Below are 20,916 nucleotides of genomic sequence, written 5' to 3' on the forward strand. Positions count from 1 at the left end.
TCAGTGTTCAAATAAGGGCCAGGAAGACGCAAATGCCTTGAATCGCGAGCAGAGTTTTGCATGAGTCGTTTCTACAATGAAAGCCGCAGAAACGACAATGAATGGACAACAGGGTGACTCGAACGTCAGGACATATTGCGGCGCTTTGTATGTGAGAGCAGGGGGTGTCGGGAGTGCAAGCAGGCAAGATCGAGGCACCGAAGAGTAGGGGTAAGAGAGGCAGGAAGGTGGCAAGCATGCATACATCCTCCGTTCAACAGCTTGATCGCCTGATTACCGTCTCTGCAGGCACCGGCCATCGTCGCAACGCAGTTCGACATAGATCGCTACGACCAGAATGAAGATATGGTTCGTCCTTCCATGCATCTCGACATCAGGGTCGCGAGTTCGACAGATTTGATACCCTTGATGTCCTTGCGAGAGTTGTAGTGGAAGGGTGCGGTCCACCATCGGGACAATTTCAGGGAGTCAATGTGTGCAGTCACACTTCCTGGAACATCGATTGCCAGTTGCTGAGGTGATATCTCCGGGAGATACCACGTCAAAATGGGGGGAATGCGCAGGACGGTTAAGGATAGACAGACACTACACATGGAACCAGTGGGGGAGAAGACATTGACCTGAAATTGAAGCTTCGACTTCGAAAGATCGTGCCGCGCATTACCGCTCCAGTTCTGATGCGTGTGTCACCCTCCACTCAGCCAGTAAATTCATGCGAAAAACGTCAAGGCGCACGCGCTCCGTATCTCCGTCGTCTTCAGATGAGATTAAACGTGTCATCGAGCCTGGAGCGTGGGCTGCGGGATAGGCAGGAAACACCGAAATTGGTAGGAGCAGCTGGTATCTCCACCGGCTCCCATAGCAAGCTGCATGGAGAGGCATGTCGCGGAGATGATTGGATTCCAGGTATCTCTTCGGCTCGGAGTTTCTGGACATGATGGGCGTCGTGATTGATCCCGGTGCCAGCGTGCTGCTTGGGACTGCCGCCCGAGTCAAAGGGTGTCCGATCCTGAATATACAGCTGCTAGAGCCGAGAGGATGGTGATCAGTAGCAAACAGCCACTATGGGCAGTATGAGGACCCCGGAATATGGGAGGCCTGACGTTGGCCAGTTTGTCCGGACATTTTTCTGGTTCCCACGCTTTCTGAGCTCGGGTTCGTGCGTTTCGGCGAGAATGGAGTCGATGACCTGTTTTCAACCGACCAAAATGGTCCGAATGAGAGGGTTCAGGGTTCCTCTCCCAAATTCCTGGGTCCTGCAGTATGTTCGGATGAGCTAGCGCTGTGGATGTGGATAGACGTGTGAGGACACCTGTTGGAATAAACAGATTAGATACCGGATGAGTGCGGCGGAGCGCGGCGGAGTGCGGTTGTACAGTTGCGGACAATCAAACGCGGTAAATTTGATAGCGCCTGAACCAGATTTTTCTGAGACAAATGGACTTCAGATTCAGACTCAGGGAGGTCTAAAACCCCCAAAAATGCACTCAGATAGTTTTTCCCACGAGGTTTTTGGATGGCCAAATTTTTGGGCGATTTTTTCGACACTTATAGGCCACTTTGCGATCGTACTAAGCACTATTGGCCACCTGCTAGTCACCCGCAACCTCTGATTCATTCAAACGTTGCGAATCCACCCGAAATTCACCCAACCAGCTTCCGTAAGGGATCCTACCGCTACTTACACATTTGTTCTCACGCCACATGTTTGAGGCGTTCTCACATGTTCGCGCAGATTTCAGCTGAAACTGCCTCCGGCATGAAGCCGCTCGTCATAGCTAGATTGGCAATGGTCAGAATGCTATCTAAGAGTGTTTGAGACTAACTTTAAATGACAAATTCCATATTCTAGGTGCACTTTGTGCATTTTCTATGGCCATATTTTTGCATGTATATTTTTCATCTGTTTGTGGCATCATCCCCTACTCATCGAAAGGAGTCGATTGCATATTTTTTCGTATTTTTATCTAATTAATTACGGGGTTGGCCAAAATTTTGGGTCCAAAACAGGAAATAATAAGAATTAGTGAAATCGGCTCGTGCAAATCGAGTCTCTGAGTCATAAGCATCACATTTGTGCAGTTTCCGAAAGTTTCCGGCACTCTCCGGACTCTGCATAATTGGACTAAAATAGTTACCGTGTTTGATTGTCCGCAACTGTAGATCGCGCATGACCGAACTCCGCGATAACGACACCGGACCCTTCTTCCTCTTTCCAAATTCCTTGGGGTGACAAAAAACCCATTCGGAGACTTGCTTGGTCCAACATGGTGGTTCTCTTGGTCGATAATAAACAACTCACATAGTTCCTATCAGCGGCCGCTTCATATAAAATTCCAACACACGAACTCGGAAAATTGTGGAGAGATGATTATGAACCCGGAGGCAAAGGTACTGACGTACCCACTGGTTCCTTCTGTTCGTTTGAAGACGTTCTGTCTTCGGGTTTGTTCTCGACTCTGCGTGGTAGCGGCTACTAATCAGGCCAATCTAGCTCGAGTATTATGTATCAAGTGCTACTTACGTTGCGTGTTATACACGCTGGTCCTGCAGGCACATACGTGAGTTCGCGACATGCCGTCCAATGATAATATCTGGACTAAAATGCATGACCATGAGATTTAACGATGTTACCAAAAGAAATGCTTACGAAGGCTTTGATTTATGTGAAGTGAGTATTTGTGAGCGAGTCGCCAGTACCTACTATGCGTACTCTGGATTCTTCCAGGGAAAATACCTGCGGTGAAACAATGTCAGTCGTACGGACTGAACTTACCCTGTAACATCTCAAATCACACGCCTATTTGGGTTGGAACCCCAGAGGCGTATGAGGACAGTCAGGTTAGTGGCCCATGTAGCGCCATAGCCTGGTTTTTCAATTACCAGAGGATCACATCGATCCTTCTTCGGGAAGCTTGAGACCAACCGAGCTTTCCACTCAGCGAAGCTCAGGGCCGTAGCAGAAGAACATCGTTCGTTCTCGTCCATTCTTGCCGGCTGGAGCCGCGAAGATCAGTCAATGAGAAGAACAACGTGCGATTCTCTCCCTCGATCTGAATCTTTCATCGCGACTAGTCCTTCGTTTGACTCGATCATCAAGGGGACTGCTCAGGAGTGCCTCAGAAGGTAAGCATCGAGAGAAGCACCCTGACTACCCAACCATCCGTCTATATTGCTCGAAAGCCGATGTACCTCGTCGGGTGAAGAACGTGCAGCACTAAAGATGCTTCCACCCTTAATATCGGAAGAAGTGCTCTATAATAACTCACAATGCTCACCGGTTCCTACTTCTGCTACCGTGGTTATAGATGGACTTGTGCGCGTTCCCCGGGTTCAAGACCACGGTCCTAGTGATAACAAATTGTCATCCGAAGCTATCGTCACGCCTTGGGGTTACCATGATGGAGTCCCTCTAGTGTGCCCGAGCGCTCATTGACGACTCTACGCGTGAAGCATGGATTAAATGCAACCCATCTAGGATCTAAGCAATTCCAGGTCCGAATGCCTCCCATGCTAGAAATCCCACACCCCATGGACCTACTCGAGCCAATGTCCGCATGGCGGAGTACAATCTTCGGCGAAAGGGCGGAAGCGATGCATCATAGTGCGTTAGAGTAGGATTGCTAAAATATGATAGTAAGCCTTCGTCGCGCCATTTTTGCATCAGAATCTGTTGCACAGTTCGACTTTCGGCTGTCGCAGCTGTGCGGTGAACATGCACTGCTTTTCGTGCAGCGTCCCAGGGTCGACAGGTCACTTCATATGCCAAGCCCGCGACGACTCCGCCCGCGACGAGCGTCGTCCCGTGCACCGCTCGTGGTGCGTGTGTTCGAGTCGACCTCCTTGCAAGAAATTTGATCCGTGTAGTCTCCAGAAAGTCTTGGGAAACGATCTTCGAGCTGAGAGCAATGCGACGCGTTAGGTCGAACATAGCGAAGAACACAGCGAAACCTATGAAAGTGATCGGTAACGACTCCGGCAAAAATTCGCGTGCACCCTCACCACAAGTGTCCTTTGCACAGCCCCACCCCCACCCATCCCAACCACGGCCTGCCATCTCTCCCACTTCTTTCATCCAGATTCTGACTTCACGAGCTTCACGTGCCTCGCTGCGTACAGACATGGATGGGGAGGGTTGCGTCCCTCGAAACACCTCTTTCCAAGCATCTGACCAACCGGTAGCCGAACTACTACCTTCCAACGCGAATCGGAGATTTTCTGCCGGGGCTGCAACCAAGGCTTGCACGCCACCGGCAGAAGCACCGGAGATCGCGGCTAAGGTAGTTGGGTGGGATGTTAGATAAGGCTCCAGAATGTCAGATGTTTTGGAATAGGTGGACCATAGAACTGTGCCCAGGATGCCGTTGACGATAATGGGGGGGATGAAGTGTTTCAGGATGACGATGAACTGTGTGCGTAACTTAGACTCACGATCAAGGCCGTGAATAGACAGTGGCACATACCCCTTGCTTCTTGATCAGCCAAGACACATATTGCGGGGTCAATGGTTGACCATGATGCACTGCAAGACCCTTGAGTGACTGCCAGCCACTGACTGACGATATGGCGAAGTGAGCTACGGATATCGAATCTATCGATGACCTGCACCTTTCGCCGGTCTGAACAATCGGACCGGCCTGGAGAAATAGAGAGCCAGACTACGAGTGCCAGTACGAGCTAGAGCAGCGTAAAGTGATATTGGCTTCTCCTGGTCGGATTGACGACCATCTCGCGATGTGACCGACATAGGCCGACATACGTGGGCAAACGAATTCGAGCGCTGAGCCAAACTAGTGCAACCGACACGAGTCGGCCCCGCCGATGCCGCGGCTTCACGCTCGTCTCCAACTCGGCAGTTGTCCAATGGCAACTCAATAACTAGCAAGTTCGCAGAGCCTGCGGTCGAACCAACTTCATCAGGAGACACAATCGGCTACAGCTTAGGTCCATATCATGGAAGTCCAACTCCTTTCCTAACGACTTCGATTTTGGCCGGATTTCTCTTGTGTAATGGAGCCGCGCTGCAGAGACTGGAATTCGGCGCAAAGAGCTTCGCTCAGCTTGCAAACATTGACAGCACACCTGATCAGAATGACCCCGTACATTGTCATTTTTCTCCGATGAATTCTATGAATTTCATGAGGTACGCGTCTATACTTATCTCGTACCGCCTCACTGACGTTCGCGTAAAGGGGCATTGTGACTTTGTCATCGTACATTTCCGAGAGGCGCACATATCATCTCGGCCTCAGGGCTATCCCGAATTGCCTGCGATACTGAGCGACTCCAAGCGCTCCATCCTGAGCAAGAGACACAGACGCACATCCTGCCTTCGATGGAGAAACTTTTGTACACTGTGTTCTTTTCTCTGCCATTCCTCGGAGATTAATTTGCAAACTAATTAATTCAGAAGGCTCACATTGATAATGTCGAGGCTAGTAGTTCCATTAGGTATAAGTTTGGGGCCTCGCCGCATGTTGCACCTGGAAAGTACCGCCGGAGAACAGAAGTCGTTCAACATCTTTTTGCCGTCTGGTAGCGTCTACATCCTAAAGTGAGCCTTGTGATCAATGGCCTCTCACACACGGCTGCAGGTACTCTATCCGCTTCGGATATAAGCATTCCATCTTGAAAACGAGGGTAATAGATGGCTTGCGCCTGATGGCGGACAGCGCCTCGGTGAGCTGCTTCTCAACTCGTGTCGTTTGCCGCAAGTTACAATTTGCTATCATACGTAGGATCGGTTACCAATCAACAGACAACAGTATGAGTACATTGCAGTCGATACCCCAGACAAGGACAAAAGCAGCACAACGTATATGATCATTAATCTGACAACTCTGCTGGTAAGTACATCCAATCGTTCGGGTTGAAGCAAAGATACAGGTACAAAAGGGAAACGATGCAACTTAAATATAACGATATGTCACCGCAGGCCATCAATTAAGAGTTTTGCGAGATGCCGTAGTAACTCGGGAGTTGCTCTGGCGACTGCACAGAAGAAAGGGTGGACACCAATGCTGACGCTTCGCCTCGGATATCTGTGATGGTGGCGATCGGTATTTTTGTACACAGCACAAGTATGAGAGCGCACCTGGATTCAACAAGTTGCACAAGGAAGTCTGTTACTTCATGTTCCTGCGCAGCGGAAGAAGGTAACACGGCCGCCAAAATAGCGGCAACGATATTATCTATACCTTGAGAAAAGCGTCAACGACCACGAGGTATGGGTGACACCGTTTATCTACCTGTCAATCCCAACGGATTCGCAGAGATTCCCTTGCCGCCTAGCCTAGAAGAAAATCGATAATACGACTGATCCGTTCTCAATGGCCTTGAGACACTAACCTCTCACTAGCCAACAACGGCTGTTCTGACCCGTCGGAGCGCTGGGCCAATAGATCCACGAAGACTGAGGATACTCTGACGCCTAGAGGTTCTAGTTCGTGACCGAGGCAACCAGCAATTGACGAGTACGCCCAATCAATCGGCGACGGTGGAGTATTGGCTACAGGGACCATTCAATCGCAGATTTGGAAGACTCAAACTGCAGCTCACAAAGATAATCCTCGGGGCACCCAGATATCAGAATGAGTCTCCCGGAAGACGCGACCAGCATGTCGACATAATCTCGAATCACGAGAATTGGTTCCATAATTGAGTGCTTAACTCGGTCGGCCCAAAGCAAACTCTGTGTGAGATCACCCTGAGTGATCACTGTCCTCATGGGTTGAGAGTGGTCTGCTGCCGTGATTTGACTACTGTGGGACTGGGGTGATTCCCACCAGTGTAAAGGAGCATGTGGAGGCGCCAAGATTAGGGTGACAAGACGTAGGGAACGACCGACGCAATATGCATGTACTGTTTCGAAAGCGCTCTTTCGCTGTGCTGCTGACCCCAAGTCAGAAACAATAGGCGCAATGTCGCCCCAAGCAGAGGTTTCGGACTGTTTCTTTCTGAGCTGCCATTCATACAAGAGCTTCTTCACATACTTGTTAGCAAACATTGCAGGTAATAGCATGTAATATCCTTACGGAAGAGGCATGAGCTGGTTTCGTAGAATAGGAGATAGATGTCTGCAGGTTGTCCGCTTCGCCATTGCTTCGGCATAGCGCGAACACTGTATATCCCAGCTCAGCAAAACTGAGACAGATCCGTCTGCCCAAGTCTGTACCGTTCAATATCTGATGTGTAGGACAAAATGGACAAACTCACTGTTCTCGCCTCCTATCACCACTATCGCACTTTCTTCAGGTTTGTGAATGCCCGAGGGTGGTAAAGCTACATATTCCGAGTATATTTCGTAGAGTCTGGCAGCGAAACGCTGCGCAGTTGCGAGAAGCACCGCCAACAATTTAAGTACAATATACAAAGCGATCGTGAACAGGTGGAGTATAAAATCTCTTGCCATGTTCCCTGGTGACACGGCAGGAAACATGCTGAACTTGTCCTCAGACATTTGTCAAGACAATGCGCAGTAGTATGAAACGTAGAATGGAAAGAGGCGCACTACATTGCATGTGCCAAGTGCCTCAGTGACGGCAGTTGGTTGAACTTCGTTGCCACTGGGAATTACAAAACCCTTACTTCTATATCGGGCTAGATAAGTGGACGGATAGATTTCCGATCCAAATCTCTGCTTTCGAGTTGTATTTGAGCGAGTAGCGTACCTTCTCTTACTTCGTCCAATGTAGTGGTCCTCGGCATGAAAATATGCAGACCACGTACGGGATACCCTGCATTAGCGGCAAGGCCGTCAAATTCAGCAGATTTGTAGACAGGTACCCTTGATCTCAGTGATTACCGAGACTATCATCAAGGTGTATGATCCCACACCCTCTATTGTGTCAGACTCGAGTGACTACAAAACAAAATCGTGGTAGGTACGTATGCGCTGCAGTCTGGTGTCGTAGGTATGTAATCTCGGACGACGAACTGAAGGGAAAGTGTCTGTCCAATGCGAGTAGAGTAAACTGGTGCAAATTTTGGGGAGGTTGGCTAGCAAAGAGTCCAAGTGCTACATCTAAGCAAGTGCGTTACTCTATTCAGTACGAGGGCGAGAAAATGATCGATACAGTGGAGATGACATAGTCCCAAAACAAAAAATGCAATCCTGAGTGAAGTACGCACGAAGCAGTGGCGTGTCTTTTTCAGCCATTGTCAACTGCAAGGCTGTTTATTCTGTAGAGGGCGGTAAATGGGATGTGCAACAACACAGAGGACAGGTAAACGCACGGCATTCTGATAGGCGCGTCAGCACCTTCCACCTTGACAAGAGCAACATGCATGTTCTGTGTGGTGTATTGAATTCAGCGGTGCGCTCTCAAACCTAATGAGTGCCTTACTTCAACTGCTTCAACTGTCTCCACAATGCCATGCCGCGCCACCCCATTTTCAAAGAAGACGACACGTGTGCCAGGCTACAGGTGGGAGAGGGTACTGCTGTTCATTAAACATTCAACGAACATAATGGCACACTCGCCGGAAACGCGTCCATCAGCAGGGGTGTTTCATTCGACGACCAGAAAGTACAAACAGCATGGAGTCTATGTCCTCATCCTCTTATACTTGCTGCCATACGAGAAGGCAGGTCAGGGCCTGGGTCCACTGCTAAGCTTACCAGAATTCTTGGGGCGTGGGGAGTGGATCTCTGGATAGAAGGAGGTCGAGCAGGCAAATTCGATCGGTGTGAAGGGGCGTTTCAAGCAATACATGGCCACATTGATCTCGTCATCATGAAATTGGTCTAAGCGAGGGACATGCAACCCCGGGGCTTGTACCGGCGAAATCGAGGATGTTGATCGCCACCTATGTTTACGCAGTTAGACCTTCCAAACTCGAGAAGGTTTCGATTGTGCTAGGTCGAAGAAGACATTGACGATCCAGAAGCAAATTGTTATGCACTGCGGAGAGTGAATGTTGACAGTAAACGCTTCGCGGGAGAGACACAAAGGGTGGCTGCAAAAGCATCTGAGTGCATGAGGGGGACTAGGCACGAGTCGTGGTATACGTAATATCCGGGGACAGAGTCCTCAAAGCGCACCCACACCTGCGATACACCACCCGGTCGGCGTGCAGAATGTATATAAGATGACTGGTGGGCCTAGAGCAAGGTTCATATCATAGGGTTCCGCTGGTGAAATCAAAACGTATTCCTCTGAAGTCTATGTACAGAGAAACACCAGGCAGACAAGCGAGATGAGCAGCCGTGGAAATGGAAACGGGTGTACGCTCGCTGGCAACGCATAGACACCGGCGCAAGTCTGATGCAGAGTTGACGGTCGCCGAGCGGTGTACGCGGCTGGTTATGCGTACGTAAGCATCATGCGAATGTTACCCTTGCACGACCGTCATGCCTGCACAGGCTTTGCCCTCTAGATCCGCACCTCCGAGGCATGATATGTCTGTGATCTTGGTCACTGGATCGTACGATCATGATATTCGATTCTGGGAGGCCTGGAGTGGCATCTGTTCCAGGACAATTACCCGGACGAACGAACAAGGAGTGAGACCATCCGCCTGTGCGCACATTATCTCATTCACAAGCTCTGTCTTCCGCTACACGCATAGCAAGTCAACCGTCTAGCAATATCACCAGAGTAAGTACTATTGATATTCTAAAGAGATACTTTCTACTCAGAACACTTGTAGCAAACGATTACTGGCTGCTGCAATTCACAAGAAAGTGAACGTTTACGAGATTGCCAGCTCGTCCTCCACACCAGTGGGCATTTTCGCGTTCTCCCGCGTTACTAATAGCCGTAGCTGAACACGCGCAGCTGATCGTCTTCGACGGACATAACTCGAACATCACCTCGGTCTCTTTCCACAGCGAGGGCAAATGGCTTGTCACAGGAAGCGAAGACGGAACCATCAAGATCTGGGATCTGCGGTGCGTCACCATGCTTCTCTCCTCTTCATACTATTTTTTGAAGGACGCGCCACTGCAGAAGCACTCATCTTCATAGGAATTATGATAACGAGGCTCCTGGTATGCATAGTCTTCTGTCATCTAGACCATACTTTCCGAACTTCCGCGGACAGTCAATGATGTGGTCGTTCACCCGAACCAAGGAGAACTCATCTCGTGCGACCAGGCCGGAAGAATCAAGCAGTGGGACCTATCTGAAAATCTTTGCACACATGAACTGGTAATCAGTATTATTTGCATGCGGGCTTTCACCTGACATACTCTCGTCGATTTGAGACTCCTGCAGGAGATACCCCGATGCGTTCGATCAGTCTGGCTTCTGATGGGTCGTACCTAGTTGCCGGAAACATTAAGGTGTTGTTAACCCAGCACTACTTGTGCGCGAGTACCATTGCTTACTCTTTGATAGGGCAAATGTTACGTATGGAAGATCAACGAAGATCTGCCTAGATTTCAAGCCGTTACCAAGTTTCAGGCGCACAATAAATACCTCACAAGATGTCTTCTCAGTCCCGATGTCAAGTTAGATATCCCCAGCTCATCCTCATATGTATGGAAGCTCAACCACATTCTACAAACCCAGGTATTTGGCAACATGTTCTGCAGATACTACGGTGAAAATTTGGTCGCTATGTTCAAATCACGAATTCAAGCTGGAGAAGACATTGCAAGGCCACCAACGCTGGGTTTGGGACTGTGCTTTCAGTGCCGACTCGGCGTATCTTGTAACAGGTGAGGTACAAAGATGGAATATTGTCATTTGCTCTCTTAACACTTGGAGGGAAACAGCGTCTTCCGACCACACCGCCCGACTGTGGGAGATGGCTTCGGGAGAGACTGTCCGACAGTACAATGGACACCACAAAGGTCAGTGTGTTGTTGCTCGTCGCATAGCCCGCGGTAACACGTTTGCTTTCAGCGGCCGTATGTTGTGCGTTGCACGATGGAGCCGGGTAGGATGAGCCTCCGAATTCTCACCTCGTATTCGTTACGTGCGGCAGCTGTATCTGAGCCTGTCACCGCTCACAGAGGCTCGAAACACCTATCAATGTATTGAATCGGTTTAGTGACTTGGGAGAGACTACGCCGTGTCTGCCGAAGGCTTAGTTCCCACGTAGTAACCTCACAATGATCAGAGGTACGTCACTGTAGATGAGAAGTTTATGAAGTATTCCCGCGAATAGTTCTAGGTCTCCCCTTACGATCGGAATGTGGTGTGCCCCGAAGGGGGATGTACATGAGGCATGGTGCTCAAGTGTCAGGTAAGGACGCGATGCCATTGTATGGTCTGATAGAACTTGGACATTGATGGCGATTCGGGGTTGTGTTACCGCGTGCCAGAGTAAACAATGGGCCCGAGGCTTATGCGACGCACACCTTACTGCGGGAACGTGCTGGCACGTATATAGTGCTGAGGTACCATGGTAGTAGTACATCTTCACGGTTCTTCGTTCACGCAAAGCAGATGAACACCCAGGGCCGCCTTCAGTACCAGCACCATGGCGGATGTGATCAAATATGTGAGTTCTACATTTCTGTGAATGGAGAACCTCGTCCTGTGAATTGATCTGAATCGACGAGTCGCAAAAAGGGATGCTTACAACGACGACGATGTCAAATTGTGACCATATGGAGGTTCGCGAGTGCATACCTTTGTAATTCCCTGCGAAGAACCTTGCTACACAAATGTATGCAACTGGTGCACACACCATCATGAAGTCTGACCGAGTCTCGGCCTGCAGAACAACTTGACGCTCCATTGGCACGAGGGTGGGCTGTCCAGATCTAGCATATGAGTTGACTGAATAATGTTCGCAATCACAGTATCATGACAGATTGAGCTTGGATGACTGGCCTGGGGCGGTACGTACAGATCGAAATTTTTTTGACGAAAGACGCGAATGTGCAACGCCTTCAGCGCGAGGACGAGAGGAGTAAACATCGAGTTTTATTTTGAACGTCGGCAGTCCGAAGGGGACCGGGGTGTCGGAGTCGGAGTCAGGTGCGCCGGGTGGCGGATCCGGAGAGTTGCGGGACTCCGATCGACAGAATATGCCGGATTTTTGATTGGCTGGAGATGCGTTTGGCCAGGAAGTTATCAGATTGCGGGAGCTCCTTGGCGGAGGCGGCTACTCGGGACACCTCGGCCGGCCTCTAAACGATGTGACTCCATCCGCGACGTCCTCCTGCTCGAGCCCGAGTTCAAAAAAATTTCCAACCCTTGAGCTCTTACCACCTCCTCGTACGGTCTCAGTCGTTCTCTTCATATCACCCTCAGTACCGTCTATGGCCATAGCTGACTCTGCGACTATCTCACCCGCCACTTCAGCAGAAAACAATACTCAGAATGGCTTTCACGCCGTCCAGCGCGATCCCAACTCTTGGGACAGTACTCTCCCCGCCAGTCAGGGTTTGTACGACAACAGCTACGAGAAGGACTCCTGCGGTGTAGGCTTCATATGCCACATCAAGGGTGAACAGAGTCACAAGATAGTCTCCGATGCTCGCCAGCTCCTGTGTGCTATGACCCATCGTGGTGCTACTGGAGCCGACAGTCGTGACGGTGACGGTGCAGGCGTCATGACAGGCATTCCTCATCTTTTCTTCAAGCGCGAGGCTGAGAGAGACTTGGGCTGTGAACTGCCCGATGTGGGACGGTATGCCGTCGGTAATGTCTTTTTTAAAGCCAACGATCCGGTCGGTCTTCAAAAGCAACAATCTGTCTTTTCGAAGATCGCTGGGGAGTTAGGCTTGCGCGTTCTCGGATGGAGGGAAGTACCCACAGACGGAACGATTCTCGGTCCAGCAGCCGCTAGCAAGGAGCCAGCGATATTACAACCATTTGTGGTGCTCCGATCCCATTACGGTGACGGTGCCACTTGTCGGGGTGGTCCTTTTGATGCAACACATTTCGAGAGTCAGCTCTACGTGCTCCGCAAGCACGCAACTCACAGCATGTTTGTCATTTTGTCCTTCTCACGATATGACTCTTAGCTCAATCATTGGGACTTGCTCCGTCTAAAGTACGCTTTCCAAAGGATTCTATGTCTGCTCTCTCTCGTCGAAGAACATCGTGTACAAGGGCCAATTATCGCCCCCGCAAGTGTACAACTACTATCATGACCTGAACCATGTTCTATATTGTTCGCATTTCACCCTCGTGCATTCCCGTTTTTCCACCAACACGTTCCCAAGTTGGGATCGCGCGCAGCCCATGAGATGGGCCGCCCACAATGGTGAGGACTACTATCTAACCGAGTGGCTTTAATGAATCGAATCTGATAACGATAATCAGGCGAGATTAACACCATCCGCGGCAACAAAAACTGGATGCGCGCTCGAGAAGGTGTCCTTTCATCTACCCTCTTTGGCGAGCAGCTCGATCTCCTATACCCCATCATTGAATCTGGTGGATCTGACTCTGCTGCGTTTGATAATGTCCTCGAGCTCCTCGTCGTCAATGGCGTCTTGACGCTTCCCGAAGCCATCATGATGTTGATTCCCGAAGCTTGGCAAGGGAATGAGAACATGGAGCCGGGTAAGAGGGCGTTCTATAACTGGGCAGCTTGTCTGCAGGAACCCTGGGATGGTCCCGCGCTGTTCGCGTTCAGCGACGGACGCTACTGTGGTGCCAACCTTGATCGAAATGGGCTCAGGCCATGCCGGTACGTGGTCAGTAACGAGGACATCATCGTTTGCGCTTCCGAGGTCGGTGCCGTGTATATTCCTCCAGAGAAGGTTATCAGCAAAGGTCGCCTGAAGCCGGGGCGTATGCTTCTCGTAGACACAGAGGAGGGGCGCATAGTAGATGACAAGGAACTCAAGCGCAACACTGCCAACAAGCAGAACTTTGCATCCTGGATTGAGACACATGTTCTGCATGTGCCGAACATCGTCAAGCGCGTGAAGCGCGTACACCCCATTGAAATCGACGTCGATGACTACACACTGAGCACGGACCCCAAGCTCCTTGCCTTTGGTTACACTGTCGAGCAGCTCAACCTGCTGATACTTCCTATGGTTACCGAGGGCAAAGAGGCACTTGGATCTATGGGTAACGACGCGCCGCTCGCCTGCATATCCACACAGCCTCGCGTCATATACGACTATTTCCGTCAGCTCTTTGCGCAGGTCACGAACCCCCCGATCGATCCCATTCGAGAGGACATCGTCATGTCCTTGAACGCGTACGTCGGGCCCGAGGGCAACCTGCTCGAGATGAAGCCAGAGCAATGCCATCGCATTCTCCTTCATTCGCCGATCCTCACTGTCGAGGAAATGAATGCGATGAAGAATCTCAAGTATGCGTACTCTTCATGGCCTTCACAGACTATCGACATCACGTTCCCGAAGGAGCAAGGCCTTCCCGGCTACAGGCTCGCTCTCGAGCGCGTTTGCAGCGAAGCAACTCAAGCCATTGACGACGGCATGAAGGTGATCATTCTTTCAGATCGCCAGACTGGTCCGAACCGTGTTCCTCTTTCTGCGTTGGTTGCGTGCGGTGGTGTTCACCACCATCTCGTGAGCCAGAAGAAGCGTGCTAAAGTTGCGATGATGATCGAGACTGGGGAGGCGCGTGAGGTCCACCACCTATGCGTTCTGTTGGGTTACGGTGCGGATGCCATCTGCCCCTGGCTTGCGATCGAGGTCATTCACAAGGTTGAGCGTGAAGGATTGTAAGGATTTACATCTTCAGCCGTAGAGTAGCCATTGAATTTCTTTTTCAGGGTTAAGAACAACAAGACTTTCGAGGATCTGCTCCACAACTACCGTCACTCCGTCGACAACGGCATCCTCAAGGTCATGTCAAAGATGGGTATCTCGACTCTTCAGTCATACAAGGGCGCGCAGATCTTTGAAGCCCTCGGGTTGCACACGGAGATCATCGAGAGCTGTTTCACTGGTACTGCTAGCCGCGTGCAGGGCGCCACCTTCGACCTGCTGGCGATGGATGCTTTCGAGATGCACGAGCGGGGCTGGCCGTCGCGTGAGACTATCATCCCTCCTGGCATGCCCGAGTCGGGCGAATACCACTGGCGGTCTGGCGGCGAAGCTCATATCAACGATCCGACTGCAATCGCTCACCTTCAGGATGCCGTTAGAGAGAAGAACCAGCGGGCGTATGACGCGTATGCCAAGAACTCTAACGACCAGACAAGAGCCGTGCAACTCCGTGGTCTCCTCGACTTCCGTTACGAGAGCGCGACCCCGATCCCGATCGAACAGGTGGAGCCTTGGAACGAGATTGTTCGCCGCTTCGTTACCGGCGCAATGTCGTACGGCTCCATCTCGATGGAAGCTCACTCGACCTTGGCTATCGCGATGAACCGCCTCGGCGGAAAGTCGAACACTGGAGAGGGTGGTGAAGACGCCGAACGTTCTCAGCTCCTGCCGAACGGCGATTCCATGCGCTCAGCTATCAAGCAAGTTGCATCTGGCCGTTTCGGTGTAACGTCCAATTATCTTGCCGATGCCGACGAACTCCAGATCAAGATGGCTCAAGGCGCGAAGCCCGGTGAGGGAGGAGAGTTGCCCGGACACAAGGTATCCGGATCGATCGCTCGCACGCGGCATTCCACGGCTGGCGTTGGTCTTATCTCCCCCCCTCCTCACCACGATATCTACTCCATCGAGGATCTCAAGCAGTTAATCTACGATTTGAAGTGTTCCAACCCGAGAGCACGTGTCTCCGTCAAGTTGGTTTCGGAAGTCGGTGTAGGTATTGTCGCGAGCGGTGTTGCAAAAGCGAAGGCGGATCATATTCTCATTTCTGGTCACGATGGTGGTACTGGCGCTTCTCGCTGGACTGGTATCAAAAACGCGGGTCTGCCATGGGAACTCGGTTTGGCTGAGACTCACCAGACCTTGGTCTTGAACGACTTGCGTGGTCGTGTCACGGTGCAGACAGACGGGCAGGTCCGAACTGGACGAGATGTTGCGATCGCATGTCTCCTTGGTGCTGAGGAGTGGGGCTTCGCAACAACTCCTCTGATTGCGATGGGATGTATCATGATGAGGAAATGTCATTGTAAGCAGCTCTCCCCAATACGTCGTTAGTCGAGAGACTGACGAACCGAATTTAGTAAATACTTGCCCCGTCGGTATCGCGACTCAGGACCCTCAACTTCGTGCGAAATTCGCTGGGCAGCCCGAGCAAGTCATTAACTTCTTCTACTACATCGCCGAAGATCTTCGTTCCTACATGGCTAAACTTGGATTCCGGACGATCAACGAGATGGTTGGCCGAGCAGATATGCTCAAGGTGGACGAGAAGCTTCGCACGCGGAAGACCGCCCATCTCGATCTGTCCGCCATCTTGAAGCCGGCCTGGCAGATGCGCCCTGGTGCCGCCACCTACCGTGTTAGAGCTCAAGACCACAAACTGTACATTCGTTTGGACAATAAATTCATCGACGAGTCGGAGCCTGCTCTTACGAAAGGACTCCCGGTCCACATTGATTGCGACGTCACAAATACCGACCGTGCCCTCGGCACTTCTTTGTCTTACAAAGTATCCAAGCTTTACGGTGAGGAAGGACTTCCGAAGGATACGATTCACATCAGCATGCGCGGCTCTGCAGGCCAATCACTCGGGGCCTTCCTCGCGCCCGGTATCACCATAGAGCTGGAAGGCGACGCAAATGATTATGTTGGCAAAGGTCTCTCTGGTGGTCGATTGATTGTATACCCCCCCAAGGCATCGACCTTCAAGGCTGAGGAGAACATCATCGTTGGAAACGTCTGTCTTTACGGTGCGACATCTGGAGAAGCGTTCGTCCGTGGTGTCGCTGCTGAGCGTTTCGCTGTACGAAACTCCGGCGCATTTGCCGTTGTTGAGGGCACTGGCGATCACGGATGCGAGTACATGACTGGTGGGCGTGTTGTTGTGCTTGGTAGCACTGGCCGCAACTTCGCTGCCGGTATGAGCGGAGGCATTGCTTATGTGCTGGACACCGCCCACACCTTCGCATCAAAAGTTAACCTTGAAATGGTGGAACTCGGGAAGGTCACTGATCCTCGTGAAATCGCTGAACTACGTGGTCTCATCGAGGACCATCGTCATTACACCGGCTCCGAAGTCGCTGATCGTGTTCTTCACGACTTCCACCATCTCCTACCCTTGTTCGTTCGAGTCATGCCTGGCGATTACAAGCGCGTTTTGGAGGAGCAGGCGGCGAAACTGAAGGAGGAGAAATTGCGGCAGAACGTCATTGACCTCGTACCCTCGCGCACCGCTAGTCAAGTCGACCTCGCCTCTGAGGGTTTGGAAGACATCCTACTCCCCAAGGAACCTCCATCGTGGCATGGCAGTCGATCGACTTCGAGGGGCCGTTTAGAACCATCTGTTACTGATATGGAGGACTCCCTTGTTGACGATGCAACCACCAAGCAGCGCCTGAACAAGCTTGATAAGACCCGAGGCTTCATGAAGTACAAGCGTCTGACCGAGGCCTACCGCCCACCGCGGAAGCGTGTCAAAGATTGGAAGGAGATCTCCACACGTTTGACAGAAGGCGAACTGAAGTACCAGTCCGCACGTTGCATGGACTGTGGAGTGCCCTTCTGTCAGTCGGACACTGGATGTCCTGTCTCGAACATCATCCCCAAGTGGAACGACTTGGTGTTCAAGGACCAGTGGCAAGACGCTTTGAACCGCCTTTTGCTGACGAACAATTTCCCCGAGTTCACTGGTCGCGTGTGCCCCGCTCCATGTGAGGGTGCTTGCGTGCTCGGGATCAACGAGCAACCGGTGGGTATTAAGAGCATTGAGTGCGCTATTATCGACAAGGTGGGTTAATCTCCGCATGAAGGTCGACATTTGTTCGTTTACGATATATATCACCACCAGGGATTCGAGATGGGCTGGATGGCACCAAATCCTCCCAAGATCCGTACAGGACGGAAGATCGCCATCGTCGGCTCGGGTCCTTCAGGGCTTGCTTGTGCAGATCAGCTGAACAAGGCTGGTCACTCGGTGACTGTCTACGACCGCAATGACCGCATGGGTGGTCTCCTCATGTACGGTATCCCCAAGTAAGTGGCCGCAACCATCTCACTTCTAGCAGCTCAATTGACATCGATTTAGCATGAAGCTCGATAAGGCCGTCGTGCAGAGGCGGTTAGACCTGATGACTGCTGAGGGCGTGGTAAGTGGTTGTACTCATTTTGGTGATCGTCTGAATCCTCATGTAATTTTTGACGCAGACCTTCGTCCCGAACGTTCACGTCGGCAAGGACCTCGACGTGAACGATCTGCGTGCTGAGAACGATGCTGTTGTTATCTGTACTGGAGCTACGTGGCCTCGTGACCTCAAGATACCCAATCGCGAGGTCGACGGCATCCACTTCGCTATGGAGTACCTACAGGTACGTTCCTTACGATCCCAAAATAGAAACTTATATTCATACCTTCTATTCAGCTGAACACCAAGTCACTCCTCGACTCCGAGCTCCAGAACGGTAACTACATCAATGCGAAGGGCAAGGACGTCATCGTCATCGGTGGTGGTGACACCGGTAATGACTGTATCGGTACTTCTATGCGGCATGGTGCAAAGTCGGTGACGAACTTCGAGCTGCTGCCGAAGCCTCCAGCGGGTCGCGGACGCGACAACCCGTGGCCCCAGTGGCCAAGGTGAGTGGTCCTTTCTTGATCCAAGCCAAACCTGGATATTCACATGTTGGCAGGATCTTCCGCACGGATTACGGTCATACTGAGGTCGCTGCTCACTTCGGAAACGGTAGTTGCCCTTGTCGTTGCTTATCAGGGGACGAGCTAATGTCTACATGACAGATCCCCGCGAGTACTGCATCTCGACCAAAGACTTCGTCATCGATGAAGAGGGCAAGCTCATGGGCCTCAATACAGGTGAGTTCACGTAATGTTTTCTTTCAAACGGCTCTCTGACGCCTCGATCCCTTGTGTAGTTCGTGTCGAGTGGACGAAGGACAGTGGCGGACGGTGGAAGATGGAGGAAGTCCCGGGTTCCGAGAAGTTTTTCCCAGCGCAGCTCGTCTTCCTCGCACTTGGCTTCCTCGGTCCCGAGTCCGAGGCAATCAAGGCGCTCGGCGTCAAGCAGGATGCACGGTCGAATATCCAGACCCCAAACAAGGTGAGGCACACACACTTACGGATGAGCACGTGGCTGATCATCATGACCATTGTAGCAATACTCGACGAATGTCGAGGGCGTCTTCGCTGCGGGTGACTGCCGCCGCGGCCAGTCCTTGATCGTCTGGGGTATCAAGTACGTTTTTTCTCCTCGACATACTAGTCGGCGCGAAGCTGATGGTGGTTGCGTCGTTCTAGCGAGGGTCGCGGCGCTGCGGCTGAAGTCGATGCATGGCTCAGTGGCGGGAAGACGAGGTTACCGGCGGATGGTGGGATCAAGCAGAGGGTAAGTGCTCCTTGTAGCATCTACATCAGCAGAGTAACTTAACGAAACGCGTGCAGGTGTTCATTCCACCTGCAAGCACGCTCACGAGCGACACGCAGGTCGTGGAGGTCGAGGCGTGAGCGGGCACAGGACTGACGACAGAACATGATGAGGTCTTCAACTCCGGCATGTTTTTTTTGGGTTGAGTTTGATCCCGTAATGACGAGTGTACGATTTGATATGACACGCTATGGTACGATACAATGCAGATCTGTAACACATCTACGACATACAATAAAATGTATCGTTCTTTTTCCCTCCAAAAGATCGAGCAAATACAAATAAATGAAATCTGCGGACGAGAGCTGGTTCAGCGGCCGTGCATAGATCAACCCAGGCGTTGCTCCTCTTCGTAGATGCGCACGCCACCCTTACCCCAGACTTCCAGCACGGCCTTGCCCGCGCCTGTCGGCTGTGTGAACGCTACCTCGCCCTTGGCGGGGTCGAGCGGACACCCCAGGATGAAGGTGGACGCTGCGGCAGAGAGGAGGTGAGACGCGATGCCGAGGCGGCGGTGAGAGGACGAGACGAAGAGGCGCGGGATGCCGAGTGGGGTCGGAAGCGGGGCAGGGCGGACGTAGAGATTTGTGGAGGTGTCGACGGAGATGAGGCTCATGTGTGTGCGCGCGCCCGACGGGGAGAGGTCGGCGTCGGAGGCAACCGCCATGGCGGTAGAGATGCGCTGCGCGATGACGCAGCCCACGATCGTTTCGCGGGCGGAGGGTGCGGTGTTGGTAGAGTTGCTGGTGGAGGGGAGGAGGAAGAGGTAGAATTTGCTGTGCTTGAGGACGGCTCGTGAGAGAGGGGGTGAGGAGAGCGCGAGGCGGATCGTCTCGAGGAGTGTCGTGAGCTACGGCGGAAAATTTGAGCATCAGTTGGGATTCTGGGGCATGTGTGAGTGACACTAACCTTTGCGCCGATTTTTCCTCCAACGTCTGGTCTGAAGCATATGATACGTCCCTTGACTCCACTCTTGAGCTTCAAGCCAGTGGCGATCTCCTCTACACCAACCTTGCCCACCTCCCGCTCCTCGTCCTTACCCCACTCCAGGCCCCTCTGCACCCTTACGCAATGCTTCTTGTGCAGACTCTCGTCATCTGGAGCGCCCTTGGTATACGACAGGTCACACAAGGGGCAGGTCCTGAGTACGGTGGTGTCCAAGGAGAAGTGGAGCTGTGTGAACTTCTTCTGTTTCGGCGGCTCCTTGCCCTTGCGCGTCTTCAGCTGAGATTTCGCTGGGGGTTTTGCTGTGTGGTGCTGCTTTTTCGCTGGAGGGGCGTTGGAGACCGTGGCGCTGTCGGCGAGGGGCCGCTTGCGTTTGAGCGTGGGTGGGGAAGAGTATAGATCGGAAGGCGGGGATGACGGGATGGGAGGTCTCGCAGCACGAGAGCCGTATGTTCGCTTGACTCTGGGTGTCATATTGTTGTGCAGAAAGTCAGAGGGTGAAGTGTTGTTAACAGGACGAATGCGGCGGAGCACGAGGGCGCGTCGCGTTGGCTCTGTTTGGCGCTGACGCACTTCGCGCGTTCATCACGTGCGCGCGTCATA

General features: G+C 52.0%; 5 protein-coding genes across 5 annotated transcripts; 2 read left to right on the forward strand and 3 right to left on the reverse strand.

The window, feature by feature from the left end:
• Positions 1–3,481: 3,481 nt before the first annotated feature.
• SCP_0404280 (hypothetical protein) lies at positions 3,482–4,747 on the reverse strand (the record flags this gene model as incomplete). The annotated part of the gene is made up of 4 exons (XM_027757162.1): positions 3,482–3,951; positions 4,003–4,408; positions 4,464–4,555; positions 4,609–4,747. The coding sequence occupies 4 exons, from the start codon at positions 4,745–4,747 to the stop codon at positions 3,482–3,484; spliced, it is 1,107 nt and encodes a 368-aa protein (XP_027612963.1).
• A 1,179-nt stretch (positions 4,748–5,926) lies between these two features.
• SCP_0404290 (predicted protein) lies at positions 5,927–7,459 on the reverse strand (the record flags this gene model as incomplete). Its single annotated transcript, XM_027757163.1, has 7 exons — positions 5,927–6,041; positions 6,095–6,197; positions 6,249–6,292; positions 6,349–6,508; positions 6,559–6,982; positions 7,035–7,168; positions 7,216–7,459. 7 exons carry the CDS (start codon positions 7,457–7,459, stop codon positions 5,927–5,929), a joined length of 1,224 nt encoding a protein of 407 aa, XP_027612964.1.
• A 1,893-nt stretch (positions 7,460–9,352) lies between these two features.
• SCP_0404300 (Target of rapamycin complex subunit wat1) lies at positions 9,353–10,888 on the forward strand (the record flags this gene model as incomplete). The annotated part of the gene is made up of 11 exons (XM_027757164.1): positions 9,353–9,505; positions 9,571–9,599; positions 9,652–9,724; positions 9,780–9,892; positions 9,951–9,991; positions 10,045–10,151; positions 10,208–10,285; positions 10,341–10,453; positions 10,515–10,663; positions 10,721–10,798; positions 10,851–10,888. The coding sequence occupies 11 exons, from the start codon at positions 9,353–9,355 to the stop codon at positions 10,886–10,888; spliced, it is 972 nt and encodes a 323-aa protein (XP_027612965.1).
• Positions 10,889–12,217: 1,329 nt separating this feature from the next.
• On the forward strand, positions 12,218–19,448 carry SCP_0404310 (Putative glutamate synthase [NADPH]; the record flags this gene model as incomplete). Its single annotated transcript, XM_027757165.1, has 15 exons — positions 12,218–12,888; positions 12,956–13,167; positions 13,227–14,607; positions 14,659–15,959; positions 16,015–17,720; positions 17,781–17,965; positions 18,018–18,078; positions 18,137–18,298; positions 18,352–18,566; positions 18,620–18,672; positions 18,726–18,800; positions 18,860–19,044; positions 19,100–19,179; positions 19,242–19,329; positions 19,386–19,448. 15 exons carry the CDS (start codon positions 12,218–12,220, stop codon positions 19,446–19,448), a joined length of 6,438 nt encoding a protein of 2,145 aa, XP_027612966.1.
• Positions 19,449–19,696: 248 nt separating this feature from the next.
• On the reverse strand, positions 19,697–20,787 carry SCP_0404320 (hypothetical protein; the record flags this gene model as incomplete). The annotated part of the gene is made up of 2 exons (XM_027757166.1): positions 19,697–20,218; positions 20,278–20,787. The coding sequence occupies 2 exons, from the start codon at positions 20,785–20,787 to the stop codon at positions 19,697–19,699; spliced, it is 1,032 nt and encodes a 343-aa protein (XP_027612967.1).
• Between the last annotated feature and the right edge of the window lie 129 nt (positions 20,788–20,916).

This window comes from Sparassis crispa (assembly GCF_003851025.1).
Source record: "Sparassis crispa DNA, contig_000003F, whole genome shotgun sequence".
Classification (NCBI taxonomy): Eukaryota; Fungi; Basidiomycota; class Agaricomycetes; order Polyporales; family Sparassidaceae; genus Sparassis; species Sparassis crispa.